The 14,809-nt window shown below is 23.1% G+C and overlaps 1 protein-coding gene across 1 annotated transcript in view; it reads right to left on the bottom strand.

The window, feature by feature from the left end:
* The window catches only part of LOC122499040 (cAMP-specific 3',5'-cyclic phosphodiesterase, isoforms N/G), a 340,358-nt gene extending 328,960 nt beyond the window's left edge, over positions 1–11,398 (bottom strand). The window contains exon 1 of the mRNA XM_043607091.1: positions 11,110–11,398. Coding sequence (XP_043463026.1) covers positions 11,110–11,288 — 179 coding nt within the window. The 5' untranslated portion in view covers positions 11,289–11,398. The remainder of the gene's footprint in view (positions 1–11,109) is intronic.
* Positions 11,399–14,809: the final 3,411 nt, after the last annotated feature.

The raw sequence follows: 14,809 nt of genomic DNA, 5'->3' as shown, positions 1-14,809 counted from the left end.
TCTTCCTTTCAAAGAACAAGAAAACAAGAGTTTGATAATAACTTTTTCTTAAAAAAAAAAAAAATTATTGAAAATTGCTTAATTTAATTTTTTTTAAAAACTGATTTCTCAATAAAGTACAAAAAAAATTAATCTCGATCAAATATGTATATCAGAGAGAGTAATTAAGAAAACTCGTGTGCAAAAACTTTAAAATTAGCCGATAATTTCACTGACAGTGATAAATATCAAATGCTGTAGTCATTTGCCAAGAACCTTCTCGTTTTTTTTTTGAGGGAGAAAAAAGTGCGACCCATTTTCTTAATTACGAAAAGATTTTCCTTAAAGAGATAAGAAAAAAAATGGAAGAAAAAAACCATTTTTACATTTGTCATTTGACATCAAAAGACAATTTGAGAGAAAGAAAAAAGGGACAAAAAAGATAGAAAAATAAAAAGAAGAACGAAAAGAAAACAGAAAGAAAAATTAAGAACAAAAGGAGAAACAAAAAAAAAATTAAAAACAAAATGAAAAAACAAATAAAAAGAAAAACAAAAGATAATGTAGAACAAAAAGAAGCAGAAATAAAACCGAAAGAAGAATTCAGAACGAAAAGTAAGCAAAACGAAAACAAAAAGAAAAACAGAGACAAAAAAATTGAGAACAAAATATACATAAAAATAAAAAGAAAGAAAAATAGAAAAACAAAGAGAAAGAAATAAATAATTAATAAAACAAAAATAAAAGAACAAAACAAGCTACAAAAAAATGAAAAACAAAGAAACAGAAAAATGAGAAAAAAGAACGAAAAGAAATCAAAAGGGAAATTATAAGTAAAAGAATAGAAAAATAGAAGAACAAAAAGAAAGGAATAATATAAATAATAAAACAGAAAAAGAAAACAAAATACAAAAAAATAAAAAAAATAAAGAAAAATGAAAAAAAAAGAACGTAAAGAAAGCAAACATTAAATGCAAAAACACAACAAATAGTGAGAAATAAAAAAAAAGAAAACAAAATATAAAAAAATAAAAAACAAAGAAACAGAAAAATGAGAAAAAAACGAAAAGAAAGCAAAAGATAAATTATAAGAAAAAGAATAGAAAAATAGGAGAACAAAAAGAAAGGAATAATAAATAATAAAACAGAAAAAGAAAACAAAATACAAAAGGAAAGAAAAATGAGAGAAAAGAACATAAGGAAAGCAAAAATTAAATAGAAAAAACAAAATAAAAATGTGGATACTGTTTACACAGATTTTTCTAAAGCTTTTGATAAGGTTGACCATGGTATTCTTGTGACAAAGCTCGGAGCTATGGGGTTTTCCCATGACCTTCAAAGCTGGTTTATATCATACTTTGCTAACAGAGAGTTATGGTGCGTGTCGATCAAAACCTTTCGACAACTTTTATTCCCACTTCGGGAGTGCCCCAGGGATCGAACCTTGGTCCTCTTCTTTTCTTAATTTTTATTAATGATATTTCTGAAATATTTTACTATTCTTTTAAATCCTTATTTGCTGATGACCTAAAATTATTCAAAGTAATAAAATCACAGGAAAACTCGGCTGGCCTTCAAGATGATATAAAGAGATTAGTAAAATGGTCTATCTTAAATAAACTTCTGTTAAATATTAACAAATGTTCAGTCATAACTTTCTTAAAGTCAACTTCACCACAGATATTTTATTATGAAATTCATAACACTCCACTAACAAGACTATCAAGTGTTCGAGACCTGGGAGTTACTCTTCAGTCGAATATCAGTTTCCAGAGCCACTACTCTGATTCATCCGAAAAGGCATTGAGAAGTTTTGGTTTTGTCACAAGAAATATTACTACGTTTAATAACATTCATGCCATTAAATCTTTGTTTTTTTCACTTGTAAGGCCGGCGTTGTTGTTTGCATCTGTTGTCTGTGCTCCTTACTATCAGGATCATCTTGATAGATACGAGAAAATCCAAAATAGATTTTTGCGATTCGCTGCATGGAAGTTACACATTCTATATGACCGTTATAGCCATGATTACAGTGAACTTAGAAAAGTTCTTGATACTCCCACTCTATCTTCGAGGTTTATATTTAACGATTTACTGTTTTTATATAAAGTAATTCATGGAATTGTAAATTGTTCCGAACTTTTGTCATATATTAATTTCTCTGCACCAACTAAATCATTGAGAAATATATCTCTGTTTAAGTTGAGGCACCATAGAACAGTGTATGGTGAAAACTCTCCTATAAATAGGATTTGTCGAGAAGCGAACACATTAAGTAAACAGCTTGATTTTTTTGCTATGCCTCTGGATAAATTTAAAGCCTCATTACGAATAGTTAACACTTTCGAAAACTAAATCGTTTATTCGCGCGCAATTATAATTGTTATCATATTATAAATTTTTATTGTTATTATAATTTGTTAAATACTTTGTTAAGTACAATGTACAAAAGGGCTTCAAGCCCGTAAAAATGAAATAAATAAATAAATAAAAATAAGAAAGGGAAAAACTATAAAATAGAAAAAGAAAACAAAATAAAAAAGTACAAAAAACAATAAGACAGAAAAATGAGAAAAAAAGAGAAAAGGAAGCAAAATAGAAAAAAGAACGTAAAGAAAGCAAAAAGGAAAATAAAAAAACAAAACAGAAATAAAAAAAGTAAAACAAAAAAAGAGAAAAAAGAGCGAAAGGAAGCAAAAAGAAAATCAAGTACAGAAAAATAAAAATATAAATAAAGAAAAATGAGAAAATACAGAACCAAAAAGGAAGCAGAAAAGAAAATAAAAGAAGAGGAAAAGAGCAAAAAGAAAGTTAAAATAAAGAATAAAAAAAGAAAGAAAGCAACAAAAAAAAAAATAGGCAAACAAAGCAAAAACAAAAATGTAAAAAACCATAAAAATAAGACAAAAAGTAGTAACAAGAAGCTTAAAAATAAAAAAACAAATAGAAAAGAAAAATAAAGGAAAAATGTGTAAAAAAAGTCTAAAATTATAAACTAAAGCAAAAACAAAAATATAAAAATACAAAAAACCAAAAAACAGTAAAATTTGTCTTTTTCTCTCTCTCTCTCTCTCTTTCTTTTACTTTGTATAACGTTATTATCGCAGGTTAATGCTCGACTAAACAATAGCATTCGTATTAGCATAAATGAGAGAGGAGTCCAACTGAAGATATTCCACAGTGGAAACTTGAAATGAAGAACAATAGGAGTTGCAATGATATTAAAGCAAGAATAGCTATAGAGTTACTTACACGTGTGGAAGGGACAAAAACAGTAATAAGGTGACTCACCTGTAACAAAACAAGAGAAACTTTGTTATTCAAAATAATATCGTAATTACAGTTTGTAACATATATTTGTCAAAAAGTTTATCCAAATATACAAATCGTCTATAATTTTGGTTTTCACCAAAATTTTGCATCTCATCAATTATAATTTTTACTCTTTCAAAAAAAAAAAAAAAAATCTCCTATCCTTATGAATTAAAAAAAATTCAGGAAAGTTAAATTAGCACAAACTTTCATCTAAAATCAAGTATTTAAGACAATGTCCTCTCTTCTTATATTTAAGATGAATAATCCGCATTCTCCTTTCATTCATTTTCCATTCATTCCTATATTAAAGTTAGAGTTAAATTAAAATTTTTTTTCATAAACACTCGTCTGAATTTTCTCATTCACAATTATCCAAATTTTTCGCACAGTTCCTTAAATTTTTTTTTCTTATTATTTTACAGTAAGAAAAAATTTTCTACAGAAACTTTTCTTCTTATTAATTTTTTTAACGAAAATTTTCAATCTGGATTTTTATTTTATAAATTATTATTATAATTGTTATTATTATTACATAATTATAAATTATTTGAATTTAAATAAAATAAATTTTATTCAGTTTAATACTGACTTTTAACAGACAATGAAAGAAAAATTTGCAATAATGTGAAAATTATAGGACACTCGACGACTGGGATAGTTATCAAACGGAACCACCTACGTTGTAGACACTGGGTGTTATATTTTGAGTGGCTGTAAATAATCAACTTTAGTAGACAACGTGTGTGTCATTTTTAGATGTTGCACTCAAAATGGGTGAGAAACGATTGCGAATACGTGTCTTGTTTATTAATTGGCAATTATTTTATGACAACTTTTCGTTAATACGTATAAACACACACAAAACGTAAATATTTATACATTAAATAAACAAATGAGGATCAATGATAAATAAACAAAAAATATAGAGGAAAAAAATTAAAAAGCAAAATAAAAAGAAAAATAAAAAATATTTGAAAAACTAAATAAGGAAAAAATGAAGAAAAAATATGAATAAATAAAAGTTAATAAATAAATAAAGAGGGAAAATAAGAAAACAGAAAATAAAATAAGGGATAAAATAAAATATTAAGAAATAAAAATAGACATAAATAAATAGAAATTAACAAATAAGGAAATTAATAAAAAATAATAAATAAATAAAGGAAGGAGGCAAAAATTTATGATAAATGATTACAGAAATAGATAAATAATTGCGGAAATAGATAAAAAATGTAGAAACTAATAAACGTTAATTAACAAATAAAGAAATAAAAACTAATAAATAAAGATAAAGAAACAAATAAAAATTAATAACAAATATAAATTAATAAATAAAAATTACCAAATAAATAAAGAAGGAAACAAAAATAAATAAAGAAATAAATAAATAAAAATTACTAAATAATCAGAAAAGGAAATACAAATAAAGAAAGAAAAAAAATAAAAATTACTAAATAATAAAAAAGGAAATAAAAATAAAGGAAAAATAAAAATTATTAAATAATTATAAAGAAGGGAATAAAAAGAAATAAATAATTTAAAAATGACTAAATAAATAAAAAAGGATATATAAATAAATGAAGAAAGAAATAAAAAAAAGTAAAGGAAACAAATAAAAATGAAAAATTAATAAATAAAAGAGAAAGTGAAGAAATAAAATTTGAATAAATAATAAAAGAAATAAAATAAACTACCCCGCAAAGATTGAAAGCACACTCCTGAGATATATTTATATAAAGATTTATAACTATATACTACTGAGAAAACTGTCTTGTAAAACAGAATCATTTCCCTCTTGAGTGTCTTTGAATTGGACCATTTACTTGCCAACACATGTGTCCATTCAAGTAATTTTGACAAAGAATTTCTTATCAACATTCAACGAGCATCGTTATATAAATGAAAACGACAGTCTAAACGATTAGTTTCATTTCATTGTTGCTCTCGCGCAACTATAATTTGAAATTCAAATATTGTTTTGTTCAATATCAACATTTTTTTTCTACTTCCTTTTTTTTTGCTTCGCTCGTTTTTTTATTTCATTTATATTTAAAATGCCAAACAGAGAAATTTATCAGAAATCGATTAAATAATTTAGTTCTAAATCCCTTTAATTAATAACAATTCATTCAATAATAATTAATAATAATTTTTTTTAGTTACTAATAATTAATTCAACTCGATTAATAATAATTAATAAAAATTCACTTACTTATTAATTAATAATAATTTAATTACTAATAATTCATTATAAATAGTCAAGTAATAATTAATTAATAATTATTAATTTCACAATTATTACAAATTATTATTTATATTGGAATTAATAAAAATTATTTTATATTCACGCGCTGCGATTTGACACTTGAGAAAAAATTAATAACTTGAAAACAAAGTGTAAAAGAAGCGTGTAAGATTTAAACAACGTCATTGTGCATTTTAAAAACACCATTTATCTTTGTCCCCTGTTCTTTTTTTCTTATTTGATAATGTGCATTTCAATCTGGTAAGCTTTTGCTAAAAAAAAAGGAAAGAAAAAAAAGAAAACAAATGGTATTTGAAACGTGTTTATATATTTATACACTCACACGAGTTGAAGGCAATTCTTATCATATCATTTCAAACGTAACAGGTGCGTTTTGTCTTACAAAAAATGTTATTTTTAAAAAACAAATAATATTTTTTAACAACTGTTTAAATAATTTCAATAAATTTAATAATAATAATAATAATAAACTAATAAAAATCAGATTCAATAATTATCGAGATTTTTTACTCGACAAAAACAAATTCATGAATAAATAACAAAAAAAAATTTAGTAATTAATAACAAATAAAAAATGATAAACAAATAATAATTATTAAGTAATAAATAGTAAATAACGAAGAAAAAAAACAAAAATAATTATTAAAACGTTCCAAACAGAAAATTTAATGACTGTAACAAGAAATAATTAAATGCAAAATCAACTTTTTTTCCAATAAAAATTCTCTCGTTTCATTAATTATTATTCAAAATATCGAACATTTTCTCACCGACAATACAATTCAATTTCACCCCGAAACATAATTATAGAAAGTTGAAATCTCACAACATTGTTGCAAATTTTAATGAAACAAAAAAGAAATGAAAGAAAGAAAATAACAAGACAGAGAGAGAGAAAAAAAGAAATAAATGCGAAAGATGGCATAAATTTAAATTTATATAGAAAAGTTTAAATGAGTTTCAATTAGGTCATCGATGAATAGCAATCGTACTTAAATATTCTGAGGTCTTCTGCGGTTGCTAAGGTAATAGTTCTTAAACGAAATTTCAACTCCATTAAAGTGCTCCAAACAGAATATATCCTTTAGTGTGAGAGTGTATATATATATAAGTTGGTCCTTTTAAACATAGCCCATTAAGAAAACTTTCCTTAAAGTATTAAAATATACACGCTCCTTCGAATCACAATTAATTCCGTATTCTATTTCCCCAGCTATACAATGAATAATCAGCGTCTATATATATTTAGACCAACAATTTATTGTTGTTCATTTTCTCCTCGAATGTATTGTTCTTGGTTCCAAATTCTAAATATCCCAAATTATTCTCATAATAATTCTAATTCTAATTAATTAATTAGAAGTACAATAGGGTAAAAAAGCCACATTTTATTTATATTATTATTTATTTTACTTTTACGCCATAAAATCGGAATTAAAATTTTTCTTCAAACTGTACTGTTCGAGATTGACAGAAAAAATTTGCAGTTGCAGCCAAGCAAATTTTTAGATGGACAATACTTCATTTAAAAATTTGTTGTTCGACTTTTTGTATTTATTACAAAAATGCCGCAAAAAAGATTGCTTGCTTGCATTCGGCTGTGGTTAATGGCTATATTAATTTTTCCAAAGAAATATTTATTCATCAGGAAACATTAAATAAACCATCTGAAAACATGTATCAATGAATAAATAAATAAAATTATTAATTATTATTAAATATTTAATTAATTATTATTAAATTGAATTATTGCGAAAATTTTTTTTAAATGTTTTAGAAGTATTGAATTTCTGTGAAAAATTTTGTTATTTTTAAAAATAATTGAATTCTTTATAACAATTTTATAAACATTGCTTTAAATAATTAATTTTTTCGAAATAATATAATAAATATTATGAAAATTTTATTTTAAATAATTCAAATTCTTCGATGAATTTTATTATTTATGAAAATAATTAAATAGTTGTTAAGAGTTTTATTAAAATTTTCAAAAATAATTGAATTACTGAGAAGAATTTTATTATTTATAAAAATAATTGAATCACGTCCTGCGAAAAATTTTTTTAGAATGTTTAAAAAGAATTGAATTTCTGTGAAAAATTTTGTTATTTTTGTGAAAATTATTGAATTCTTCATAAGAATTTTATAAACATTGTTTTAAATAATTAATTTTTTCGAAATATATAATAAATTATTATGGATATTTTATTTTAAATATAATTGAATTCTTTTGGAAAATTTTATTTGTTAAGATAATTGAATTTTTCAATTAATTAATATAAAATAGTATTATAAAAATAATTTAAATTCTTCGATGAGTTAAAACTAATCGAATTTTCATTTTCATTATTATTTTTATTAATTATTTTCATTTTATGAAAATAATTGAATTTTTGTTTAGAATTTTATCAAAATTTTTTTTAAATAATTGTAGTTCTATGAAAAATGTTATTATTATAGTGAAAGTAATTGAATTATTGTGAAGAATTGTATAAAAATTTCGTTAAATATACTAGAAACCATTAAACTTAAGTTTATCTTTAAAATAAATTTTATAAATATTTATTATTCAAATAATTTTGAAATATACAAATAAAATTGAATGAAAAAATTTTAATGAATAATGTCAATCTTCAATGATTGTATTAATGATATAATTTAAAAATAATAACACAGTTGTTTTACAAGTCTCTTTTTAGTATACTTAAAGAATGTTCTTTTAAATTATAGACTAATAAAAGTAGCACAAAGCAACTTTTTCTCACTTCGCTAAAGACTTGAGTTTTATAATAAAAAAGGAAACCAAAACGAATTTTGCTGTAGGTACAATTGAAAGAATTCTACCATTTACTGAAAGGTGGCATAAAAAAATTATTGGTACATATTTTTTTATTCGTAAAACTATTTTTCTTATATATTGTATTTCATACATATATAGATGTACATAAATTGAACAAGTACGGGAACTTTTAAAATTTCCAGCACGTTCCCCCGTGCACGAGGTTAATGAACCTTATTTTTCATGAAAACTTTTTCAGTGTTCATGCGTCACATAAAAGTCATAGCGAACAAATCTCTAAATAATATTCATTTCTACGCTTCCGTATATATGTAAACCTTCGTATACACTCTTATATACAAATATGTGTATATAAAATTATAAATATATATTTACTACCATATATTTTCTTTGCGAAAAGAGTATTATTTGATGCATTGCGAAAGTGGAAAAATAATTTTAAAACTTCTCAAAGTTAAAGTTAAGAATTTTTCGTCTCTTTGAAAAACTAGACATTCGCCTCTTGTGTATATATATAACTATAATAAATGTAAAGTTGAATTTCCACTCGACGTAAGTAGTAACGGCTGACGGGACAAGCCAAAATCTCTGCCGTACCAAAACCGTAACTTTATCACTTGAATTCTATATTCACAAAAATTTGATGAAATGCGCGCATATTCTCCGGGAACAAAAATATTGTTATTGAAAAATTGTCACAATTTTTCATTCTTTAAAAAATAGAAGAAATGTATTTTTTGGCTTTTTATTATGTACCAGCAACAATTCGCGCGCTAAAGCGCGCGGCTAACTTTTTTCTTACATTTTAAAATTATATTAGCAATTTTTTAAATAATAGAATTTAAAAATTTTGATTTCAAATTTTTGTTGAAAACACTAAAAAAATTCAATTTTGGAGAAATTACCAATAATTGCAGAAATTTAATTATTTTCAAAAGTAATAAAATTCTTCTTATAAAATTCTATTATATTCAAAATTTAAAAAAAATTCTCGTCAAAATCCCAATTATCTTTATAAATAAAAAAATTCTTCCCCAAAGTTCAATTATTTTCAAAAATGTCAATAAAATTCTTGTCCTAATTTCAATTATTTTCAAAAATTTTTCTCATTTCAATGATTTTTAATATCTACTATTTTAATAAAATTTCCCAAAAAGAATTTAATTATTTAAAAAAATTTTTAATAAAAATTGTACGCAAACATTTAATTATTTTCATAAATAATAAAAATTTCACAGGAATTCAATTTTTACAAATTTTTTTATAAATTTCTTCGTAATAATTCAATTTTATTTTCATAAAAAATAATTAAAAATTCTAGAAAATAATAATTGAATTGAAATGAAGAAAATAATTTTGAAGAAGTGATAGTAACAATATTTTTAGTTGTTTAATTTCAAAAAGGTTGGAATTTGAAATTTTTTAATGTCTTAATATTTCTGTGTAAAAATAATAATAATTAAACATTTATTTTAAAAAAAAGTAATTGATGTTTTCGAGTAATTTTACAATTAAAGAAATTCGTAAATAAATGTAACAGAACATTTTTTTGAGTAAAACTTCTCGTAAAAATCCCAATTATCTTTATAAAAAATAAAATTCTTCTTCAAAATTCAATTATTTTCAAAAATTTTCCTCATTTGCATAATTTTCAATATCTCTACTATTTTAATAAAACTACCGAAAAGAAAACAATTAATTAAAAAAAAAAATTAAAAAAATTGTACGCAAACATTTAATTGTTTCATAAATAATAAAAATTTCACAGGAATTCAATTATTTAAAAATTTTTTTAAAGTTTCTTTTCAATAATTGAATTATTTTCATAAATAATAAAACTCGTCGCAGAATTTCAATTATTTTTAAAACAATTTTAATCGAATTTCTTGAAAAATGAATTCAATTATTTAAATTATTCAAATTTTAAGAAACATTTAATTATTTAATAAATAATTTACATTTTTATTTAAATAATTGAATTCTTGTAGAATTTTTTAATAAAAATTGTTTTAAAAATGAATTTTTTCCGAGTCGAAGACTCGGAGCAATTGATATCTTCATTTTTTATAGCAATATTTTTAAAGTTGTTTAATTTCAAAAAAATTTGAATTTAAAATTTTTGAAAATCTTAATTCCTATGAAAAAATTATAATAATTAAATATTTATTTAAAAAGCAAGCTATTGATGTTTTTGAATAATTTTACAATTAAAGAAATTCGTAAATAAATGTAACAGAACATTTTTTTAAGTAAAATTTTTTCCTTTATTTTATAAAAATTCAAAATAATTTTCATTTTCAATTAAAATTTGTAATTGACGAATAGAATTTATAAACATTTTTTTCCTTTATTTTTAAAAAACTTTGAATTTTATTAAAAACAATTGTAATTAAGAAATAGAAATTATGTAAATTATTTTCTTATGAAAATTGAAAATTTTCTACAAAAATATTAAGAAACGGGAATATGTAATGTTTTTTTCCCCAAGGAAAAAAATGAGTTTGTCAACAATATTGTTATTGAAAAATAAAAATTCATGCATAAAATGGGTATATATTTCCTATTTCTTAATCATAATTTTTTAACAAATTAATTAAAGAGCAGAAAAATTTATTTAATTTAGATTAGTCAAACAAAATTTGTTATAAAAAATGCACATAATAAACAAAATTTATTTGGCAATAATTTTGTTAAAAAAAAAAAGATCTTTCGAATTATTTTTTCTGCAGTCTCTTTTTTCCGGACTCACCCGCAAATCCAAGAATGTCGTCTCCTCGGAATACTGCTTGGTGGAACCAATAGAAGAGGAACTAAACCTTTTATGGTGTTATGACCGGTGCCGGCGGCACTTCCTTCTCCCCCTCCTCCACCCCCGCCGCTGCCATCATTTGCCGGAAGCCGAAGCTCCGGAACTTGAAGGCTGCTCATCTTTCGACTCTGTCGTCGAAATTCACTTTCACTTTCACTAAATCATTTATTATCGGATTCGGGACAATCATCACGATCCTCTTTTTCCTGTCATTCGAGGCGTTTGCGTTCTAAATTAATTTATTTATTTTTATTTAATTACTATTATTAGCATTATTAACATTTTCCCCTCAAAAATAATTTTCGATTCTCTCTTATTTTTTCTTTCTCGCAATTAATCTTATTTTCTTACAATTAATTTTTAGTGATTCTAATTAATTTTTGCTAATTGTAGGTAATTCATTTTTATACTAATTGCGGTAAATTTTAACTAATTTCAATTAATTTTTAATAATTATAATTAGTTTTTACTTTATGCTAATTGTAATTATTTATTACTAATTGTAATTATTTATTACTAATTATAATTAGTTTTTAGTTTTTTACTAATTGCAATTAATTTTCTACAATTACAATTAATTTTTACTAATTGTAATTAATTTTCTACAATCACAATTATTTTTTTAATTATAATTAATTTTTACTAATAATAATTAATTGTTGCTAATCGTAATTTTTACTAATTATAATTGTTACTAATCGTAATTTTTACTAATTAAAATTGTTAATAATCGTAATTTTTACTAATTTTAATTGTCACTAATTGTAATTAATTTTTACCAATACGAATTATTTTTCCTATGCTAATTAACCATTAAAAAAAATTGTGTGATTTCAAAACAATACCACTTACTAAACTAATAAAAAATGATGATAAATTTAAACAAAGTTTTCCCTAGTAAACGCGCGTCTTTTTTTAAACTCCGCAACAAAAAACGAGGCGATTTAAATAAAAAAAAAAAAAGAAGAACTGACAATAAATTATTTTCTGAATAATAATAGAGATGGAAAAACATCGGTATGATGTGATAATAAATATAATCAAGTGCAATCCGTATAGGCAATTTTTAAACTTTTTTCCCCTCTAATCTAATTGTCGGTTGTGCGTTACAACATTTTGATATCACAGTTTTTTTTTTTCTCTCTCTCTCTCTTCTAAAAGATAATAATTTACATGACAATATTGTATATTTGCGTACATTTATTGTCATTAACATAAAATTAAGTGGAAAATGAGTAAATGACAAATGTTATGTCTATAAAAGCGATAATCTTTATGACGATTTTTTTTTGCTTTAACATTTGTGTGTAATTATCAATTTTTATTTGCCTTATTTTTCAAATCTAGGAATTAGTTTTTGAATAATTGATGAGAGAACAAAGGCAAATAATAATTGATGACGAATGAAGTGGATAGAAAAAAAAAGTTTGAAAATTTTGAGAAAAAATTGGGGAAAAAAGGAGAATTTTCAAATGGAGGGAAAAAAAGAAAAGGAATGAACAAATTGATGATTTGTGTGTGTGCGCGCTCGCTCGCTCATTCGCGACTTCTGGAGCAAAACTTGGCATAAGTATAAGAAAAGTTTTGCCTCATTAATTTATTCACTTTTTTTTTTTTTTTGTAACCAACTAACACGTCAAAGGGGACCTTGAACATGCTACGTTTACATAATATGATATCCGTACAATACGTATACACTTTTATTATACTTGTTGGTACTTTGTTTATCAAATTCACGTAGGCAGATTGGAATTTCTCTTCTGTGTGAAATTTACTATTATATTACAACCAGAACCCGCACAACTTTTTTTTCTTTTCTCATTTTATTATGTCACATCTTTCTTATCATTTTTATGCATTTTATTGCTCTTCATTTTTTCTTCATTTGCTTTTATTTTCTCTTTTATTTTCTCTCTTCTGTAAAAAGTGGAAAAAATTTTGACAATTTTTCAAAAAATCAAAGTAACATTTTTGTGAAAAGAAACAATTTCTATTTCTATGAGAAGAAAAAAAGATGAATAAAAAAGTTTTTATACTTTTGGCACCAAAAAAGAAATTTCAAGTTTTTCGTGATAGAGAAAAATTGTTGTCAAAAACTAAGAATTAAATTAAAGTTTAAAATTTCCTTTAACAGACGAATATCTAGAACAAAATTTTAAATTTATTTTTATATTAAATAATTAATTAAAAAAATGTTAAATAAATAATTTTCTTTCTTCGTTGGTATTTAAATAAATAAATACATTGTGGACTTATTTTCAATCTTGATTTAAATTTCAACGAAGAAACAAACTTATTTATTTAACATTTTTTAAATTAATTATTTAAAATAAAAAGAAATTCAACTTTTTTTTTCTTTTATTAATTACTTTTTAGTTAATAATAAAAAGATAAAATTTTTTATTTTCAGAAAATGACAATATATTTAAAAAAAATTACATTGTTTTTAAAATTTAAAAAAAATTAAAAAAATTAATGTTAAAAATACAAACAAGAATTTCTACATTTTTTCTTTTTGTCGCCAAAAAACAAATCTAACTTTTCCGGTAGACGACAACGACTCTGGGGAAAATTTGTCAAAAACTTAAAAAATGAAATTAAACTTTAAAATTTTCCCTAGCTCCTGACAACACAAATCACAAAACTTATCACAAGAACAATTTTATTAACTCTCCATTTTCCTACAGGACTCGAAATTAAATTCTCCCTAAGTTGCGGTTACAATTCGGAAAAGAAAATAATAGAAACAAAAAAAGTCCATTAAAAGTTGTTTTTAAAAAATTGCATAAGTTCTTCAGACAGCAACAAACTATTTCTTTTATAAAAATCCTAGAGAATTTTTTTTCCTCCTCAAAAAAAAAAAAATAGAAAAAAAATAAATATATTTATGCGAAAAATTTTCAAGAGAAAGAAAAAGAGAGCAGATAACTCGTGAAGTTTGCACGCCGCGCGAGAAAGCTTTTCTCTTCTATTTTCTTTTTTTACTTTTTCGTAAGATTTTCTCTCTCTCACGACATGTTTTTAAACGAATGTAACCGGAGGATTTAAAGTCGGAATTTCTCATTTGTCTGTTTAACGCCATTTATATACGATTATGTGCCAAGAGACATTAATGTTATAATATTCTAAAAGCATTTGCCCCGACCACGGTATTTTTGTATCTTTATAAAAGAGCGTAAAAAAGTAAAATATTTTCTTCTTTTTAACTTTTTTTTCCCCCTTGTACACGATTATAAATAGTCTCATGTATATAGTGCATAAAAGAAAAAACTAATTCGCGTAAATAAATTTCTCAAGTTTTCGCAATTCTGACACGAGACTTGTTTTCTTTTATTTACGCAAAAAAAAAATAACAGAATAGCTTATCTAAATTTTTTCACAATAGTTATTTATTTTATTCGTTTTATTTTCTTCCATTGTTTTTATTTTCTACTATTTTTGCCAATAATTACTGACATTTGAACGAATTAGCAAAGTGGTTGATTGTTTTCATTGCAAAAATTATAGAATTTAATTAATTTAATTTATTTATTTAAATTATTGTTTTTAATTATATTGTTTATTTTATTTATTTCCCCCTGTAATTATTTTTTTGTTTATTAATTATCTTTTTAAATTGATTTTTGAAAGAAGAAGAATA

This window comes from Leptopilina heterotoma, unplaced genomic scaffold (assembly GCF_015476425.1).
Source record: "Leptopilina heterotoma isolate Lh14 unplaced genomic scaffold, ASM1547642v1 Lhet_163, whole genome shotgun sequence".
NCBI lineage: Eukaryota > Metazoa > Arthropoda > Insecta > Hymenoptera > Figitidae > Leptopilina > Leptopilina heterotoma.
Note: the sequence above shows the minus strand (reverse complement) of the source record. Positions and strands in the feature narration are given on the sequence as shown.